At 39.9% G+C, this 22,010-nt stretch overlaps 1 protein-coding gene across 2 annotated transcripts; it reads right to left on the bottom strand.

Annotated features, from left to right (window-relative positions):
- Window positions 1–2,046: 2,046 nt before the first annotated feature.
- Window positions 2,047–21,257, bottom strand: LOC131685951 (GTP-binding protein Rheb homolog). Of its 2 annotated transcripts, none has more exons than XM_058969983.1 (6): window positions 21,038–21,257; window positions 20,865–20,971; window positions 20,284–20,355; window positions 19,115–19,322; window positions 18,922–19,051; window positions 2,047–3,699 (listed from the first exon to the last, which is right to left on the bottom strand). In XM_058969983.1, the coding sequence occupies exons 2-6, from the start codon at window positions 20,911–20,913 to the stop codon at window positions 3,610–3,612; spliced, it is 549 nt and encodes a 182-aa protein (XP_058825966.1). In that variant the 5' UTR covers window positions 20,914–20,971; window positions 21,038–21,257; the 3' UTR covers window positions 2,047–3,609. The 2 variants fall into 2 exon arrangements, with proteins under 2 accessions (XP_058825966.1, XP_058825967.1); XM_058969984.1 differs by having other exon boundaries at window positions 20,865–20,968.
- Between the last annotated feature and the right edge of the window lie 753 nt (window positions 21,258–22,010).

The following is a 22,010-nucleotide window of genomic DNA, read 5'->3' as shown; positions in this document are numbered from 1 at the left end:
GCGTCTGGTCCGCGTTTACTCTGAGCTTGAGTCTTATCGATCCAAGCGAATAATATTGAAATCGAAGTCTATTTCTGAAGTAAGCCATGTTTCGCATAATGTAAATGCGTCGCATTTTAAATTATTCATTGAAATCGATTTTCGGGATAATACTTCTGCAATTTCACTGTTGAACAGGGATCAAATTCGTGACCTCGTTAGATGAATTGGCCGTCGAAAGATACAATCGTTGAACGGAGGGGACATTTTGCAGTCAACAGCATCAAGAATGCGGTAATGCGGTATAAAGCTTATCAGGATGCTTTTAAGAGGATCCGAAAAACTTAAAGCTGTAAAAATACGGTCCACAATATCAGAAAATTTTATTAAGCCAGCGCTGATTTCTTTCTCTGGCTGAGATATGCGAACATTTGGGGTTTTGACGTACCAGGAAGTACTGGGAACTGATTTTCTGAGCTCAGGTTTCTGAGACCAGGAGCTACTTGCTTCGGTTTTGCGTCAGTACTTCCTCCAGTACTACTTTTTGGAGGACTCCTTCTGGCCTTTACAACGAAGCTTAGGAGAGGAAATGTTCCTTCTTTTTCTATTGCTTCCAGGCACAGGAGAAGATGTTCGCTCCAGGGAGACTTGAGCGTCTTATTCGTCACTAGACAAGTTAGTATAGATATTCATAAAGAACAATGACGTAGCTAACTTTGGCATTTCCATAAAAGATCGCCTAGAGATTATGTGGATTTCCCCCACAGTAGACACTTTACAACATTCCTTCCACAGGAATCATTCTCGCGATTCCCACCGGATTTCCCACAAGGAACTTTATTGCTACAATAGGAGGGTGTGTGTACCAGTTGCTTGCAATTAGTACAGCTCATTACCACCGGCACAGAAAAACGAACAAGTAGACGAACCTTGTCTTAAAGGAGGTAGTTGGATAGAGCAGACCCTACGAAGCTCACCCGATAGGAGTCTGAGTTTATGTCCTCTTCCCACCAGCTGCGACTGATGCTGAATGTAAACGTTTGCACTCCAGTATCATCACTTGCTGAAGTCATTAAAACAGCCAACCCCATATGTCATCAGATCCGTGCACTTCAAACTCGAATCGGAAATGACCCCACAGATTTCCACCCGATTTGCTGGTACATATACTCTGTACTCCTTCGTATCACTTGCCTGTTTCAAACTATTTACCATCACGCGAAGCTTGTCAGGGCGAATTTTGGGGATATTTCTGTGATGGCCGAATATCATCCCGTTAGAAGTCAAGAAATCTGCAATAGATATACAAAGTTTTTGTCTTTGGCCCGGATGAAGATCACGTATGGCCCGGTCGAGAAGCCTGGATATATTTTCAGCCGAGGAGTCGATTCTATTTCGATCTCCCCTCCATCTTACCTTGAGATGAATCATTGTTCTGGAGAAGTCATTTTTGCACGGGCCTAAGGGAATGTAAAATAATGGTGGTACTTAACTTCAGTTGAATTCGCACGTCACACATCAGTAGCAAATAGGGAAACACCAAAGAGGGCAAAATCAATCGAAGTAACCCAAGACTTCGATTGATTTTGCTCTAAGACTTTTTGCTTGCTGGCCTTTTCTCCTCTGTAAGTAACGGTGGGAATAGTTCCGGTAATTTCTTGGGGCACACTTGAACACAATTAATGTAAAAATGCACTTTTTCGGTTAGAACGTACCGGACAAAACCGAGAGCGAAAGAAAAAGCGACCTGTGACAGACGAGATCTCGTGTCTTAATTTACATTCAATGTTATCTGAGAGGTTTCAAAGCCCGCACAACTTCTCATGCGATGTAGCAGTTCTTCAAACATTGCTGTACTGTAGTATGAGGAAAATGTTTCACGTGTTTTCGTTCCCCCTGTTCGATTTGTTTGTTATTTCGATTACATAACGTCAAAATCAAAACTTTCAAAAAATCGTGTTGCTTTTGTTTCTTAAAAACGAAGGCAAATGCCCACAGACATCGACGTCGAAAATAAAAAAAAGCTATTTAAAAAAATGTGATATTACAAAATCAATAATCGAGTACTTGTTGGCTTGAAATAGGTCGTACTTTCCACCGATTTTTATTTGTTTAACCATTTACGCCACAAATGAGGCTTATGATATCACACTAAAATCTACGCAGCTAATCGTTTGTTGTTTTACTAACAAAAAACCTAAAATTTACATGTGTAAAGTAGTTTTCGGCTGACGCCTTTTGCGCTTTACTAGAAACCAGGCGCATTTTTGATTTGTGACTGTAAAATGAACGCGAATGTATTAATCAAATCATACACCAAACAGACGCCCTCTAACTCTGACAGTAACGTCGCACGTATCCTCTAGACCAAACACCATGCTCAATTGCTAATCGCAGAAACACGATTACACATCTAAAGACTAACCCAACCGGACTCAATTCAACGTTTTCTATTCAAATCAAGTTTGAAGTATCATTAGTAAGTAAGGTTATTCGAATAACTAAACTGGAGTAGTGAATCATAACACATCACTGCACAATACAGTTGATATCTCTATTAGCTTTTTTCTAGTGACATCGAAAACAATCGTATTTTCTAATATTATTGTTTCACCATTTAAAAATAACAGAAATAGTCGGTTAATTTTGCTACCCTACCTCTGGTGAGGGAGTAATCAGAGTTCGAATTTCCGAAAGTAAGTCTTTAAAGTGGATTCGATCGCGATTTTATAGCGTGCTGATCTTACCAGGTCGGTGTGGTTTTACAGTTAACTATTCATCGGCTTTTTACCACTAAAGTATATTTTGTTATTAGTTGCTAGTGTTACAGTGAGCGTAGAACCACATTCTCGACCCATCTGTGCCACTTGTTCTGAGTGAAGATACATTGAACAAAGCGGTTCAAACAATTAACGGAGGAAAATTTCAACTTTGTCCGTACTCGACTCGTATGTTCAGTGACATCTTCCTATCTATGTGTAACATTTGTTTTACCCATTTATATGGTGGATACCTTTTTTACCATTCAAAGTTCTCGCTTCCTACAGTCGCAATTTACCCCTATGCATCCTTTATTCAAAAAACTAAAGTTGATTTTAAAATATAATTTCATATTTTTACAATATCCTTATACATACACTCACTGCGTTGCACGCTGCTCCGACAGATAAAATATGATATAAAACTATACTCGCTCTAATGCCGTTCCCGAAATTATTGCCTGCCTATCTGCCACTCTTCAATGATATCGTGAAACGTTGTGTTTTGTTTGTGTGTGTGTGTGATTAAGGTAAAACCTGGCTGGAAACAGTCCGGTTCATGCTTATGCGCTTCTAGATTCCAATAGTGTCATCTCTTATTCTCCTCGCATTGCCCTTGAGTCGGAACCTTCTGATACCTCCAGTACTTTTTTTGAAACTCAAATACTGAAAACATTGCTTAAAACAGACAACAACTACAGAAGTGGTGTGCCGTCTGCTGTTGCTGCTAGTAAATGTAGTACGTAGTGCGCAGAACTGGAGGAATGCAGTAGGTGACGAATGGCGACGACTACGTTCAACAATCGCGAATGTGGTGATGTGGGAAAACAAGTGGGATGATAATTGGTCTCATTACTCGACCACAGGCTGTTCAGGAGATTGTGCAACTGCTCTTCTCACTGGTGTTTCCGTTGTCCCGCTCGATTTGCTGTAGTAACAGGTGGAATATGTCTGCCACGGACTGAAAATAAGTACAAATAAAGGATTTAGTAGGAGTTAGCAAAAAATAATATTAAGTCTGTTTAGATTAGAATGTGGTTGCCATTTGGTACTGTGGTACCCCGAGTCATCGCACAGTGTTTTTTGCCGAAATCGTGCGATCTATTAAATACACCTAAAACATTAAATTTGGGCCAATGATGTCTTCGGAAGACTTTGTCGACACTATAAGCCCTTTCATATGGTGTTATTATTTTAATTTTGTTAATCTTCCTAAAAGAGAGACCAACTTTCTTACAAGTGCATAAATGCATAAAAGTATTAATTATGTCTTTGGCAAAGTTGTAGAGCAAGCTTTTGTCAACAACTTTGCTGAAGACACAAAGTCTTTATCTTTAATATCTTCAACATAATAGTTGTTGATGATCCCTTTAAAGCCAATTTCTTTATGTTCAGTAAAACGCTTTGAATTATCAAAACAGAAACGTTTATTTATTACAATAATGGCGCATCTCGGGTATTTTCGAAATTGACAATTTTTGAAAAATAAAGTGTTGGTGATGGTTGTTAACGGGAAAACGGCTCAGTTTACGTCAATAGTTTTCGGACTACTTATCAAAAATAGCAAGGTGACTGGTGATTAATCCTCCTATAAGTGAGATTTTTGAAATAATTTTTTTTTTGTGAAAGAAATTATCTAACGTCTCTAGAAAAGTTGTGGAAATCGCTTTCAAGAATATCTTTGTTGAATACACAAAGTTTCTTCTTTACATGCTTAAGAAGTTATAGCTCGTTATATTTGAATGACCCCCATATTTTTTTTTTAACCGCGTGAGTTACAGTGACGTCAGTTTTGTGGAATATTCAGGAATGTTTCACATTTTGTCGCGCAACAATTTCGAACGCTATACAGGGTGTTTGGTTCATGGTTAAGAATCTCTCGGGGGGTGATAGACTGCCATATTTGGAGAAAAAAATTGTTCTACACATACCATCAAATCTCAACCGTTACAGAGTTATTGAACTTTTTGTGTAAAAACTTATTTGTCTTAAAATACCTCTAACTTTAAAAGTATACTTTGTATTTTAAATGTTTCAGTTCCATTTGAAAGGTGAGAAAATTTCCTATTGAATGGTGTTCTCATATCTTTTAAGTAATTAGTTTTAATTACCTTTTAACTGTAAAGTAGTTAAAAGTTAGTGTTTTTGAGGAGGTTTTTGCTAATTTTCTCGAAATAATGAAGTATGATTATAGCAATATCCAGTATCCAAAAGTTGAGTTTTGGGACGATTCATAATTTGTTCTTGGACGTCATATTTCTATCTCTTCTCATTTCTTAGTAATTTCATTACTATACTTTTCCCGTAACCGACTTGCAAGTGCTTAAAAGACTCTAATCTAAAAAATATGCTTTATATCATTATTTACAAGATTTCATTGGAAAGCTGAGAAAATTTCCTATCAATGTATGTACAAATGTCTTTTAGTTAAGTGTACTAAATGATTTTTTACTAACGAAATAACTCAAAATTTGTGTTTTTTGGAGAGTTTTTTAAGTATTCTAATTATTAATCAACAAAATTTATCGTTACTATTGTTCATTTGATGCCCCTTAATGTTCTCTATAACTTTTAATTTGACACTTTGTCTACATCTCTTTTCATTTTGCTGCTATTTAATAGTTAACACAGCATGAGCTCGCCACAAATGTAGTGGGTTCGAAATCGTTATTTTTGCGTATGAAACGATGTGATAAAAACGATTTTGCATCGAAACCAAAAGAGATAATTGAATGGAGTCAAAGAAAGAATTGTAGAGCTTGCTGAGATGCATTATTTCCATGATAATAATGGTGATGTTTATAATTTACTATTTTAAGAAAATTAACGAAAATGCTAATAATAGCACTAACTTTAAACTAATTTACTTTTAAAAGAATACTAAATTCACTTAACTGAAAGGTATTAATACATTTTTCACTGTAAAATTTTCCTGGCTTTCGAATAAAAAGAAAAAAAGTACAATAAGTGCCGTAATTTTTCAATTAGAGCTGGTACTAGTGAAAATAACATAAAAATATCCAAGTTGAATAACCCAAAATCATGAAAATAAGAAAAGGTAAGTGTATCATGTCAAAGAACAAATTAAGCAGCTCATCAAGACTAACAATCTGAATTATTAAAATGATGAGGTTAACTATTAGGATTTTCAAGAAATGAACGAAGAATCGTCTGAAATTGTTTAATTTTCAATAAATTACTTTGAAAAGGCTATTTAAACTCATTAGCTGAAACATGTGAGGGCATCACTCAATGCGAAATTTTCTCACCTTTCGAATGGAACTAAAACATTTAAAATACAAAGTATACTTTTAAAGTTAAAGGTATTTTAAGACAAATAAGTTTTTTACACTAAAAGTTCAATAACTCTGTAACGGTTGAGATTTGATGGTATGTGTAGAACAATTTTTTTCTCCAAATATGGCAGTCTATCACCCCCCGAGAGATTCTTAACCATGAACCAAACACCCTGTATAAGCAATCGACTCTGGTTTATCAAAACAGTTTGTTTTCGATTTTCGATCTGGCAAAAGATCAACTACCGAAAGTGAAGTATTATTCAACAGTATTGAGCAATACGATACGATTACGATTCCGACATAATACGATTTCAATACAAAACGACTCCGCTACGATACGAAATGATACAATTTCTCTCCAACAGCTATTATTTCCGGGTAAAACGAGAGTACTTGGTAATTCCGAGAATCACCGGTACGGTTCCATCGAAGACCATCGACGTCAAAGGTTGGAACATTCCTCGAGAAAATCACCTTGACTATCCAACCTTCTTCCGGGCCGATAGCCTTGATATGCTGATCGGATTAGAACTTTTTTGCAAGCTAATGGAACCAAGATACCTCACTTTAATCGAAGGCCTCCCGAAGTTGCGTGGGTCACACCTTAGATGGTTAGTTGCAGGAACTATCCAACCTGAATCGGCGCAATATTCTCAAGTGGTATCGACTCAATCTATCGAAGATTCGATGCATAGAATTCAAACGAATTCCAAACGCCGCACCCACTTCACCCGAAGTACAACGACTGATGGTCTGCAGCGGTACTTTATCGTCAGCCGCTAATCCAGTCGACATTATTTCGTGTGGTCAACTATCGACAGCACTTATCACGAGTGGGATTTGGTGGGATGGATCGCAGTTTCTCAACGACCCAGTGCTCATCATTTAGATACTTTTGGACATTCCTGACTAGGTTCCTGAGTAGAAACCAGAAATCGTAGTGACAACTGCATTGATCGAGGAACAGCTATCGTTATCGCATGGGTCTGTCGTTTCATCAACAAAAAAGGCAGATTGACCACAATACCTGTAGCAGGTTGACCAGCTCCACAATTCTCTGGTAATTATTGTGCGAGTAATTCAGCATGTGATACTTGGTGACGAAAACAAGCGAATGCAACTGAACAATCCTTGCAATCACATCAACGCAATGGATTCGATCTACACAGATAATCTGTTAATTCTACGAGTCGGTGGATGACTGATTAATTATAATCTACTTGTTCTGGCAGCACTGTACCACTTGCCAAATTGATATTCGATCGCAAAGACCCTGAACACCAATTGACGTGAAGTTTGGCGATATGACAGATGTCAATGCAACGGAAACCCGAGTCGTGAGGTGCTAAAACGTCAAAACGACAGGAAACCAATCGTGGATTTGTTCGGATATGGAGAGGACTGTTCGTGCTAAAAGGAAAATAAATGTAAGAATTAATATTAAATTATATGTAACATTATTCTTGAAATTACACCCTTTTTCCACTTTGGAGCTGTTGCTAAAATCAGCGCTGCTGCAAGAATCTTTTTTAGTCCGAACACCCGAACACTACCAGAAGCAGCAAAATATCAACTCACTGTTTCGAGTACGAGTGACAAAGCTTTTAATACGGACAATGCGCATCGCGTTACTTCACTTAGGACTTTCAGTTGAAATTCAACGTTGCAATAAAGGTTTTGGTTGCACTTTGTCTTCGAAACGTTGATGGCAAGTCTAATCCTGCTTGCTTCAGCATTCAGTCTGATGTACATTTACGACATTGCCTCAAAGTTCCGTGCCATTTGGTCAATGGCATCGGCGAAGCCAAGAAGCTGGATGGGCCGGAAAACCGTACTCTTGCATTATATGCCATAGCTGATCTCCATAGATTGTGTCATATGCCGATTTGAAATCGATGAACAAATGATGTGTGGGCACGTTGTATTCGCTGCACTTCTGCAGAACATGCCGAATTGCGAATATTTGTTCCGTGGTTACGCGGGAACCCATGAATCCCACTTGGTAGTGCCCCACGAACTCCCTTGCAAATGGTGACAATCGGTGGCAAAGAATTTGGGAGAGGACCTTGTAGGCGGCGCTAAGCAGTGTGATCGCGCGGTAGTTGCACCAATCCAACTTGTCACCCTTTTTGTAGATTAGTGCAGCGCTCTTACCAGTGTTTCACCACGGCAGCTTTGTTGTTTTTCAGCCGACCGATCTCCTCCTTGACTTCTTGGAGATCAGGGGCCAGCAGCCTACCTTCAACGCGTGTTCCGAGATCCGTTGCCATACCGCCGTCGTCCTCTGCAGCTTTACCGTTGAGGTGCTCGTCATAGTACTGCTTCCACCTCTCAATCACCTCACACTCCTTCGTAAGAAGGTTGCCGTCTAAGTACCTGCACATATCGGCTTGCGGAACGTAGCCTTTGCGCGAAATGTTCTACTTCTCGTAGAACTTCCGTATGTCGTTTATGCGGTACAGTTGTTCCATCGCTTCGCGATCTCGTTCCTCCTGTTGGCGCTTCTTTTTCCGGAGGACTGAGATTTGCCTATTCCGTTCCTGTTTGTAACGCTTCACATTCTGTCTCGTTCCGTGTTGCAGCATTCTTTACCGTGCTGCATTCTTCTCCTCCATTAACTGCTTACATTCTTCATCGAACCAGTCGTTCTGAATCGCTGTACCTAGTGCCGCTAATTCGTATGACAGAACGGATCTCCCTGCAGCCATCTTCTAGAGTAGCTGCGCCCAGCTGCTCTCCTGTGGGTAGTGCTGCTTCCAGTCGCTGTGCGTAGTCTTGGGCAACCCCTACGTCCCGAAGATAAGCCTTGGCGTCTGACTTCGACGAGTGTTGTACACCGTCGAGAGTTTTGAGCGCATCATACTGCAACTAGGTAATGGTCCGAATCTATATTCGCGCTGCGGTATGTACGAACGATGGTGATATCAGAGAAGAATGGCCCGTCGATTTGGTTTTCGGTGCGTTGGTCAGGTGATCTCCAAGTGGCTTTGTGGATATCTTTGCGGGGGAAGAAGGTACTCGGACTACCATGCCACGGGAGGCTGCGAAGTTCACGCATCGTTGGCCGTTGTCATTCGATACGGTTTTGAAGATTTTTGGCCCGATTACCAGTCTAAACATTACCTCCCGTCCTACCTGAGCGTTCGTATCACCGATGACGATTTTCACGTCCCGCTGCGAACAGCCGTCGTACACCTCATCCAGCTTCGCATTGAACGCTTCCTTCTCGTCGTCGGGTCTCCGATCGTGTAGGCAGTGTACGTTGATGATGCTGTAGTTGAAGAAACGGCCTTTGATCCTCAACTTACACATCCTTGCGTTGATCGGAGTCCATCCAATCACGCGTTGACGCATCCTACCCAGCACCACAAAGCTGGTTCTCAGCTCGTTGGTGGTGCAACAGCTCTGGTAGAAAGTAGCCGCCCGATGCCCGCTTTACCATACCTTTTGTCCTGTCAAGCAAAGTTCCTGCAGTGCTACGACTTCAAAGTTGCGGGGTTGGAGTTCGTCGTAGATTATCCTGTCGAAAGCTGGAAAGCAAAGTGACCTGCAGTTCCATGTTCCGAGTTTCCAATCGTAGTCCTTATGTCATCGCGTAGGTCTTTGCCGATTGTTCCGATTCGTGTTTTCTTCTGCATTGTTCGTAACGGCTAGTTTTCCAGGGCGGCTTGTTGGGCCTTCCCACGTGGACAATACATCAACCGCCCCTAACATGGAGAACAGACGCTCGGATGGACTCACCCTCCGAAAAGAGGAGCCCCCCTTCCCTGTCAGCATACCACCATGGTCTCACCGGGGTTGGTTACCCGATCTTTCCTATGGTTGCTTGTACCCCAGCTGGTACCGCGGACAAGCAGGCACTATTTTCAATGTCCAGACTATGCATAATAAAGGTAAGAAGGGTTGATGCGCGGCACTCTAGAAACCTATGAATAGCGTAAGCTCACTTTGTAATGTTTTTTCTTTTTCCATATAAAAATCAACGAACATTTTTTTCGGTTCTTTTGAATAAAATTTTGTAATTGCAGGTAAAAAATGTTAAAATCTTCAATTACTTACAGTCTTCAACAATATTATGTGGTTTTAAGCCTCCACATTTATTTGGAACATGGATTGCATGAAGTCACAGTGGAAAAAAACGCTTTATAAATCGATAACTTTAAGTCCTACAAGTTCAAGTTGTTCAACAAAATTCTTCATTACTGTTGCATCAGCTTTATGTATTCATTTTTAGTACAGTGTATCGTTACACTGTTATACAGAGTAACTTCGTTTTACTATAAAATGTATCGAAACAATTTACGTGTTGTATGACACTAACACAACGATATAATCTAGGCTTAAAACATCGACCGAATATAGAGCTGGTCTCAGTTAAAGTTTATACCTAAAACTATCAACACCTCTCTTTTTATTTGGCTCGCCGAAAAAACTTTATAAAATATCATTTCCACCCTCTGCCCGTGTTTCCTCCTTTTTTGACTTATATAAAAATTACGAGCATTTCTAAAACTTTGTCGGAGACACCAACTTTCTACCTCGACAGCATAAAAAGTTAATCAGGTTGTGGGGAATATTCTTACAAACAATTCGTCCAAAGATACCTTGTGAATATATTCGATGGTTTGGCCTCTAGTGAATTAAGTTCTCGATTACTTCCGCTTCAATCACGATCACTGTCGCGATCCATCATGACACCTCCCTATCGGTTTTTCGCTGTTTAGCGCTGCAAACATGTTGCTTGTGTTCTTCCGGTTCTGATAATTGGTAGCCGCTCCGAGTCTGGCCGTCATGTCGATACTGCTCGGAATGTTGATCTTTTTCGGATCAATCGGCAGTGAGCGATTGTTTCGATTGGAGATTTGCTGGAAACCGTCATCGTCCGTCTGCATTCGCCTACTCTTCATAGAACCCTGGTTTCCGCCACGTCCTAGTGAACCTTGATTGTATCCGGAACCCATCTTGGAGCCTTGCCCTCCTTGCATATTGTCCATATCGACCCATATCCTTCCGGATTTGGTTCATTGTTTTCGAATTGAGGTCCGTTCGGCGTGGTTACCATCGGTTTCGACGCAAATCGATGCAACATGAACCGAATTCGACTGCTTATGTTGTACTGATCTCTGTATTTGACAATTTCGCCCATCTTTGCAAAATACTTGCCCAGTTCCTGTTTGTGTTCGTCTTCCATCTTCGAGCCGATGGTGGTCAACAGTTTGCAGACACACTCGAGCGTTTCTTCGTCGTAGTTTTTGTCTTCGGTCATCAACAGAAGCTTGATGCATAATTTTCGACGCCAACTGACCGTGTTTGAACAGTTAACCGATGAATCGGACTATTCCGACGGCTCTTCTTCGAACCCTCTGTCTGTCTCTTTGTCGTTGTCAGCCAGCACGGCAATCGTGCCGATTATTTTTACACATTTTAGCATAGGCTTCGGAGAAGTTCGGTTCGGAAATGGCCTTTTCAAAGACGAGCTTGATACAACCGGCTAACCGTTCATCCGTATCGATGACGTACGTTTTGACCTGCTGCACCAGTTTATCGAAATTGTCCGGCGTTAGCTTGTTCAGCACCGAGCGGAATTTTTTGTACAGTTCCTGTGTGCCACGTTCACCTTCGTCCAGATTTTCAGTGGACTGCAAGTGTCTTGAACGCCACGCATTCGCACATTCGTTTAGCTTAACTTCTTCATCAAGCTGAAGGCGAATGATCTTCGATCCGGTTTTACTCATGCTCTGCTGCGATTGTATATTAGATTGTGAACCGGATAGGCCCTGATTGCCCTGTTGAGCGGTACGCTTCACTGGATATGGTTGCCGCATTTGACACATGTTTCCGCCGCCGCCGCCTCCTCCATCACCACCGCCTCACATTTTGATAAAAGTCGGAAGCAACATTTCGGTAAAATTGGCCTTTCCATATTGATTACCACCTCCCATGGGGTGACCACCACCACAGGCCAGTTTGAGGGTTTCTGTACGTTTCTTTGAAAAAAAAACGTTAAAAAATCGACCCCCCCCCCCCCCCCGAGAATTTTCTACGCACGGGCCTGAACGTGGGTGACGTCAAGTAAACTGTCGAATACGAATTGCAAATTACCATAGCTTAATTTAATACATGTAATACATTACACAAAACTGCCTTGCATGAATGGTTTTTGATAAAAAAATTTGAAATTTTGGTTAAGTACGACGTTTTATAAGTTTCTCAGAACATTAAAAATTCGACATTCAATAATAGTAAATAATGTCAGTGATTCGTTTTGCCATAGGCAGATATAACACAACGCGTATGGGACTACTTCAGGTTCGAGTAAATCTACTATTCTTAGATGAGTCTAGGATTCCGCTCGGGTGCCTAAAATGAAAATTTTTTTTCGGTATCTTTGGTTGATTCTCCGTATTAGCAAGGTGGGTTCGGATCGGGATCCTCAAATTTTAAATTTTCGGATTCAGGTCGGGTTTGGGTTTTTAAATTTTAAAAAGATCGGGAACGGGTCGGGTTTTTCAAATTTTATAATTTCGGGCTTGGGTCGGGTTTTTACATTTTTAAGTTCTCACGTTCGGGTCGGGTCCGAAAAAATTGAAACCCGACCATCTCTAATACACTCCCGACCGGCAAAGCGGCTATCGAAGATCATCTGAAGGTCTCAAGATTATAAAAAAGTAATTCGCTACCAGAAAGACTAACATCTGATATGTAGGGCAAGAGCTGGAAAGCTTTCTTTAAAAGTATGTCACCTGAAATGACAACTTTCAGATTGTCAATTGACAGCGAACTGTTGTCGTGAGCACGCGCGTTACCGTAATGGTAACCGATCAATCACCTGAGATCAGGTGGTGGAACTTTGCACAAAGCGAAGATGCCAGTAGCGATTTCAGCCTCCTCGGTAAGCATTTTCGACAGTACATGTCCCGTCGAAGCAACATACGATACTACCACCCTCAGCAAGATTTCACCTCTCTCAGCTTTCGCTGCTACTGCAATCTCCATAAGCTGCCTTACTGGTCTTCGTGTTCCTGCCACTATCGTGGCAACATTTAGCTGTTCGCGCAAACATGTCAACGAACTGCCTTCTCTACGATGGAAATGGCTGATATGATGAGCTACAAGAATGCGATTGTATGTCGTTTCCCGGAATACCATTTCCCGGAAAACTATTTCCCGGAATGCCGTTTCCCGGAAAACCATTTCCCGGAATGTACTGTTTCCCGGAATATCATTTCCCGGAATGTCCCATTTCCCGGAATGTACCATTTCCCGGAATACTATTTCCCGGAATGTACCATTTCCCGGAATACCATTTTCCGGAACGTACTTTTTCTCGGCAATTTGTTATATTATTGAAATCTTAAGTACTTTGAGAACATTTGCATTTAAAACTATGCTGCTACTCAAATATTTGTTTGGTTCTCTTCATAGCTTGTCTTTGCTTGCTGATCATGTTAATGAATTTGAAAAACTAATTTTCATGCATATGTAATTTTATTTGAAAATCTTATCAATCAATCGAAGGTCCAGAAAATAGCTTATGCTAAAAAGAAGGCGATATCAAAGAAGGTCGTAATTTAATTTAAAATAATAGCATTTCAAAAATATGCTACGAAAATTTTAAAGAAAGCAAATCCATTTCGTTGTATTTATTGTATTTGAATCAATGAAATTCTAAAATTATTTCCATTGATTTGTTATTGTTCCAAAGAAGGCTAATTCACATAGAAATTTTTAATACGAAGTGAAATTTACTATAACTGAAGGCATTTTCAATGCATTATTAGTGTAAACAAATATTAGCGAGAATAAAAATCGATGAAAGTCTAAGAGTATTTTCAGAGAAACTTCATCCTAGATTAAAATAACATTCTATACAAAATTCCAAAGAAGAATGCATATTTATAAGAAGGCAGACAAATACATTCACAATCTAAAATCTCAAAGGTTCCAGTAATATTTATGACTAAATTTTAGGAAATGTTTATATTTTTTCATTACCCTTTACCTAATCTTCATGAAAATCAATCAACGTATTCAGGGCATTTTAGAGTACTGTGATTAGTTATCATAAAAATGTTGCCAACGTTGTGGAAAACACTGCCTTTTCAATTTCAAAAATGGCCGCATTTCGAGGCGTTCTAAATTGATCGTTACGAATTTACACTATCTCCTGTAATGTTTGATCTACTCCTAGTGTCAAAAACTAAAGTTTTTTTCGATTCCTTAGAACGATAGCAAATAACTTACGCAGGATTTTTTTTCGCTATTTTCATTTCACGCGAATCGCTGAAAATATCATCTTTCAATTTCATTACTCTCGTTTCTCATAGCCTTAAATTTGCTGAAAATGGCCAAAAAATAGATACAGACATCATTTATTAACTAAAATCCTTCGTACGTCGCTGGAGAAGATAGTTTAGAATATACTGTGAACATTTCAAAGCTAGTGGTTTGAAGTGGATTTGAAAAAAACGCGTTTGAAGTTTTTAGTACGCTTGGAGTTTACCTAAAAACGATAGGACAGAATTAATAATATATACAATTAGGTATTCTGTTCGCCTTTCATTTTCTGTTATATCATTTTATTTCAATAACAAAATTTCTAAATCTTGAAAATTCTACAGTGGTGTATTATGCTTTTCATCGAAGTTTACCACGCGAAGAAATCGATCCAAAATAGAAGAAAAGAATTGAAAATATACCATTTTAACTGAATCCACAAAATTTGGAACAAATATGAGGCAAAATGTAGGGCCTGTTAGTCAGGAATTAGACGGTCGTGAATTTATGGAATTTATTCACCCCTTCACTACCTGCGGTGGGAAAATTGGAAAGTATTTGTTTCTATTTTGGTACCCATTTAATTCATTGACATCCCATCCATTTGGGTGCTTTTTATTCCCCACTCGATTTTTTTAAATCCTCCCAAGTTTCTTTTTGGTTCAAAACCAAAAGTCGTACGCTATTCATATAATGATCAATTTAAATAAATTTTCCTAACATCGCGGAATCGAAAATATTAAATCTTTAAAATGACAGTTTTGCAATCTTGTCGCTGTCTTGTTTTTTTTACCACAATAACCACTCAAGATAAAAAAATTGAAACTTTTTTCAAACAACTTTTCATGTTCTAAAGTAGGTAAAATCTCCTAGAACACAATTAGCTGCATAGCAGATCTTCTAAAAATAAGTTTGGTCGGTGAGGTACGAGTTTTTTTTTTCTTTTCCGGGAAATGGTATTCCGCGAAATGGTTTTTCCGGGAAATGATACATTCCGGGAAATGGTTTTCCGGGAAATCGTACATTTCGGGAAACGATATTCCGGGATATGGTACATTCCGGGAAATAGTTTTCCGGGAAGTAGTATTCCGGGAAATGACGTACAACCCAAGAATGCTACAATCAACATGAACCCAGTGACAAACGGGACAAAGCTCGATGCCCTGAATTCCTTCATGCGGTCTGCCGAACTAGATATTATCTTCCTGCAAGAGGTGGCAACGACAAGCCTCAGCATACTAGGTTTCAGCATTGAGTACAATTTAGACGAGCATAAAAGAGGAACAGCGATTGCAGCACGAAATTTTCCCCCTCACTCACATTGATAGAAGCATGGACTCAAGAATAACCAGCGCACGGATAAATGACGTTACTTTCATCAACGTTTATGTACCGCCGGGAACGCAAAATCGAAACGCTCGGGAGAACTTCTACAACAACGTGCTACCACACTTCTACAATGCGACGAACACTGCAATCATCGGGGGTGATTTCAACTCTGTAGTGAATCAAAAAGATGCCACCGGTTTAAATGCACACAGTCCAATGCTTAAAAGATTTATGTCTACCTCAGGAGTTGACGACAGCTGGGAGCTTATACATCGTCAACATGTCGAGTTTTCATTTATTAGATCTGACTCTGCCTCCAGCATAGACCGGATTCTTCTGACTCCCAATATACGAGGGTGGATAAGAACAGCACATTTTGCAGTAACGGCTTTTTCGGATCACAAAGCATACATTATCCACACCGTGCTCCCCACACTTGGTAACCCACCTGGTCGGGGTGTATGGCGTATGCATCCAAGTCTAGTGAACGATCCAGCAGCTATAGATGAACTTCACGTCAAATGGACAAGGAATCGAAAGAATTTTTGCACCTGGATCGAATGGTGGATCAAGTATGTTAAACCAAAACTTGTTTCCTTCCTCAAATGGAAAGCTTCGTTAAAAAGACGTTCGTTCTGCGACAGAATGGAATTATATTATGCTCTGCTTCGTTCGTCCTATGACAACTATTATGGCGATCCCAGTCAGCTAAGTACTATCAATCATATTAAAGGGAAAATGCTGTTGCTGCAACGGAACTATGCACAGCAAACAAGAAGCTGGAACGAACCATACCTCGGAGGTGAAAGCACATCAATATTCCACGTAGCCAACATAAAAACTCGACGAACCGAAACCTCGATTAAAACGCTGCAGAATGATTCTGATACAATAAGGGAGCCAAATCAGATACACCGAAGCGTGCAGGAATATTTCGCGAACCTGTACTCCTCCACGCACACTACAATAAATGACAATTTCAATCCAACACAATGCATCCCGGATGAGAATGAGGACAATCAGCGTATACTGAGTGAAATTCAATCCGAAGAGATTCTACAAGCAATTAAAGCAAGTAGCTCACGAAAATCTCCTGGTATTGATGGTCTACCGAAGGAGTTCTACCTAAAATCATGGCAAGTAATTCAGCGAGAGTTCACCTTCATCATAAATGAAGCCTTGTTCTCAGAAGCCCCCAAGGAATTTTTTGATGGTATGATTGTACTAGTTAAAAAGAAGAGAAGTAACGACAGCATCAAACCATACAGGCCGATTTCACTACTGAACGCTGATTACAAAATCTTCACTAGGATACTGAAAAACAGAATAAGCCCCCTTCTTGTACTGGTGTTATCAAAAAACCAAAAATGCTGCAACGGAAAGCGAAACATTTTTGAGGCTACCGCCCGCATACTGAACCGCATTTGTGAGCTAAAACAGCAGCATGGGAACTCGATGTTGGTAGCATTTGACTTCGACTACGCCTTCGATAGAGTAGAGTACAACTTCCTTGCAAGAACTATGGGAGAAATGAATTTCAACCCGGAACTGATAAACCTCCTCATGTTCTGTATGAATAACAGTTTCTCAAGAGTGCTGGTCAACGGTAAATTGGGAAGTGAGATCAAAATTCAAAGGTCAGTGCGCCAAGGTGATCCACTTTCAATGATTTTGTTATTTACTTAAAACCTTTGCTCGATAAACTGCGGAGACAATTCCCTCACAATTCCTGTTCATCGAAAGTGAATCTCAGTTACTCGCAATCGTAAACATCTTTGCCGACTTCGCAGCTCTTTCTGGTGCAAAACTCAACCCCCAGAAAACAAACGCCTTAAGAATCGGTATATTGAATATGACACCACAAAGCGAGTGGTTGCAAACGCAGACGTCGGTGGAAATCCTCGGAATACACTTCGCTGAAGACTTTTCGAGCATGGTAGAGCAAAATTGGCTTGCGGTTCTACGGGGAGTACAAACATGTATGTGGATGAACAACTCCAGGAATCTTAATCTCATACAGAAAACAATTTTATTGAACACGTTTATTACGTCGAAAATCTGGTATACAGCATCAGTGATCCCCCTACCGAATAAATGCGCTGAAAAATTCATTTCGAGGATCGGCTCCTTTTTGTGGTATGGGAAGAATTGGACCAGAATTGCCTTCGAGACACTAATATTACAAAAATGCCGGGAAGGTTTGAACTTACACTCACCACCCGTCAATGCAAAGGCCCTGCTAACCAACCGCATGATGCATATTGGATCGGATCTACCCTTTTTGTGGAGTTTTTTGGAGTACAACGCAAATCCTCCAAATCTGTCGTGCATTCCACGAAAATACGAGCACATCCGAACAGTAGTTAAAGAACCAGCATTCCTGAATGAAGAAATATCTAGAGCACCGAACTCAAGCTCAATATACAACTACTTTTTAAAACAGCTTAAAGAGCCCAAAATAGTGCGGGAAAATCCTCAACGTGATTGGAAGACAATATTTAAAAATATTCACTCCAAGCTTCTAAACTCACACCAACGATCAGTGTGGTTTTTGCATAGGGTGAACAGGAGAGCTGACTCTAACTGCAACATTTGTCCTGGCCAGACGGATAACATCGAACACCATCTATTCCAATGCAGCGGAAACAAGCACATTTGGACTTACCAACGAAGCTTTTTTCTGGGCCTGGATCGACGGCTCTTACAGCTGCAACAGGAGGAATGGATATATCCGGTTCTCCAACAACAAACTAGACGCACCCGCCAACAAATCCTTAGAGAATTTTCGTCAATGTTATGCTACATGACAAGTGTACCAGTAAACGAGAAGAGTATTAATAACTATAAGTTTTATTTAACATGTAATTAAAATTAAGAAACAGGACAATAAGTTTTACAAAAAAAAAGATTGTTGGAAGGGTAAAATTATTTTTGACAATTTTGTCTTCAGGGGTGAGAAGGCAAGTGGTGTCATAACTAGTAATCAATAGAAACAGTACAGCTGATTCTTAGAAAGTTATCGACGAGCCTGCCAGACACTTCTCCGTTGTTAGCCAGTAAGGTCAACAATATCCGGCACGCTCAGAAATGTTCTATTCGGAACCAAAATGAAACGCGTCATAAAAACGATTATTCGCCACATATCCACCCCTTCCCGGTAAAGTAATGTCTGATCTTCCGGATGAAAATATAAAACGTTCCCTATGATCTAAGGTTTAACAACTTACTAAAGAAATTAATGATACTCCATGATTACCAACTACTAGAAGAACACATACCTCATTTTGCTTAGCAGACGTCTCCAGAAACTGTGCCTTCCAGGATTCTGCTAGCTTTCTACCCTCATCCGTCGTGACGGCGCGCTCTTGATGCAGATCCGTCTTATTCCCTACTAGTACGACTGGAACACTGTAAAGCATAATCATTCCGTTTAGTAGCCAAACAGCAGCCGCTGCAAAAACAGGTACTTACTAGGCCTTTCCCATTACATCAAGTAACTTTTCGTAGATGATCTGAATCACCTCAAACGACTTATGGCTGGTGATCGAATACACCAGTACGTATCCGTGGAAGTCCATACTGTACTGGGCGGGGAATATGCTATACTCATCCTGACCGGCAGTGTCCACCAGTTTCACCTCGTAGTCGGTTGAATTGACACGGGTTATTTTGGTGAATGCTACAAAAGTAAAAAAAAAACGTTTAAATATGGTGAAATGGGTGAATGGAAATACCAGCGGGTGTTTGCAGTGAATCATCTCGTTATTTACGATGCAATGAATCAAGGAATAAATCCGTCTTATATGAAAAAAATATTTTTCGTTCGCTCTTTGCCAAACGAATGTTAGGTAGATTTGGTCATAACCGCAAAAATGCCATGTCCAACCTTAACTGTCGCTGGCGCCAATTACAATTGCACGAACGTGTCATACAATCGATGACGAAAGGACTCGTGTCGCCACTCAAAGGAAACGTGAACGAAATATGCGACTGCGAACGAATAAACTCGCGATAATTATTATGATTGTCTCCTCCCCCAACTACCGATGTTGATGATAGGTATAGGGCAGACTATACTATTCTGCTACGTATAACAAACCCATTTGCTGTAGAATCCCTATGTAGGTAGGACTGTTATGTATATCACGATAGTAGTTTTTCGTAGAAATAATTTTGTGTTACATGTTTACGTGAAAGTTAATAAAATACACGCAAGGCACTTATGCTATATATGAAGATAGCATGCCGTCGACTGATTATACAGCAATTCAACACTAAGTTGACCCGACCGCCAGTTTACAAATTCGAGGAAGAACGTCTTGAAGTGATAGAATTCAAACACGTTCTTTGGTCAATAAATAAAACTTTATTTATCTAGTTGGTTAGATCTGATCAGACTACTGAAATATAATGTAAACGAAGATCTTTTCGCAGGGTTTTGGATTAATTGATCGGACATTCAGAAAATAAGGCAACATATTATTATTAATTATGGAAGATGTTTCGACTGCCGAGAGTTTTACACACAGAACGATCGGAACATTACCACAATCATGGCATTGTCGGTCAATATACTACTACGTACTAGGTATCAAAATATTATTTTGTAAACATCTCGAAAAGCCTGATGCTGTACTTACTGTTTTCGATTGTCGGATCGTACGAGTCCACAAACTGCCCTTCCACAAACTGAATACTGAGCGACGATTTTCCTGCAATAGAAACCACAATTACCTACGGATTAGCAACACATGTATAGAAATAATCAGCTGATGAACGCCGTCGACAAAGGAAGTTGAAGAGTGGACGAGTTTGGTTATCTGATAACTGGGGCGCTAAGATTTATTTAGACTTCCACTTAGCACTCGCTCCAACTGGTGTCGCCCACAAACAGAGCATTTGCGCGAATGAAGTCGTTTTCAATATTCCTATATGTATAGGAAAGAATTTTCAGGATCGAGTGTGGATGTTTAATTTGGAGTGACCTACGGGAGGCCTTATCGCCTCCCCGTTTTTTTGCCTTCTTGCCTATTCACTGATAACAAAGGCGCTTCTTTTGTTAAAACAAGCGAACATCCCGACAGGATAGTAAAGATCTAATCATTCACGGACAGTATAACAAGCCTGACTCCAGAAAGAAATCAACTAGCCAGATTAAGCTGCGTAAATTCCAACTTCGCAATTAAGTGCTGTCCTACATAGAAGCAAATATCGTACCCACCTACGGATCGGTAACCCATCATGGCAATATTTCGTTCTTTAGCAGGCATTTTCTCTCAAACTTCAAGGCGCACCTACTGGTTATTGAACACACTTTTTTTGCTTCTGCTGGAACCAGAAAACACTCCGGATTTAGATATTGAATACGAATACGTAAATCTTTTGAAGGCCAACCTGCAGTTCACTTCAATTTTGATTAAACACGATGAGAAAAATATTCAGCTGTCCGCTGAGCGAATGGCTTTCATTCTATACACTTTGAGTGGATCGTCTGGTGAGTACCTGCCGGGGTTACTACAAACCGTTGGAATGATTTATTTTGTAGCGCGCAATTTCTTTTTTTATTTTAGCCATAATAAAAATTCACCCGTGCAATTAAGATTAATGGCAAGTTTTTACGAAATTCGTTGCAAAACTGCTTGTTAAATTTAGTTCTCGAATAGTTCTGTGGAAACAAACTGAATGGCACAAAATAGTTTCGCCTGGGCGATTTGTTGTTAACGCATTTTCACATGACGTAAGAACATACAAACACATTCGCGTCGCACGTTTTGATCGTTTTGGTAGAACGTCAGAGACCTGGAACGGGACAATGTCAAAGTAAGTGCTAGCGCGGCATATGTGTAACAAAGAGAATAGGGAAAGAGACGAAGAGTGAAAATCAGTCAAAACGGCAACACGCCCTTTATGATGATTTCAACACTAGAATTTTGGCAACCGCTTCTATAGGCAGCACTTTAAATGACTCCTATTATATTTTGAAAACAAACCGTATGTCGATCGATGGATTTGTTTATCAAACGATGTGCATTTCGAAACAAAGAGATGAAATAATTCTAAAGCTTATTTTTATTCATACATATACTCTAGAATGCACCTTACAATCACGATTGAACTAAATTCTGATGAAAATTCAGATTTCTTTTTTGATAGAAGTACAATACTTATCTCCTCCAACTCAGGCATGAGTAATGTTTATTTACATTGCACGATTGGTCCGCTCAATAAGGTATTTTTGGCTTCACACTATTCGTCTCTTTCCCTATTCTCTTTGATGTGTAATAGTAACAAAATCTCGACTAACATATGATTAGGGCCGTAAAGCCAATGATGTCAAACCGAGAAAAATGAGAATGAAGTTTAGCAT

This window comes from Topomyia yanbarensis, chromosome 2, assembly GCF_030247195.1.
Source record: "Topomyia yanbarensis strain Yona2022 chromosome 2, ASM3024719v1, whole genome shotgun sequence".
Classification (NCBI taxonomy): Eukaryota; Metazoa; Arthropoda; class Insecta; order Diptera; family Culicidae; genus Topomyia; species Topomyia yanbarensis.
Note: the sequence above shows the minus strand (reverse complement) of the source record. Positions and strands in the feature narration are given on the sequence as shown.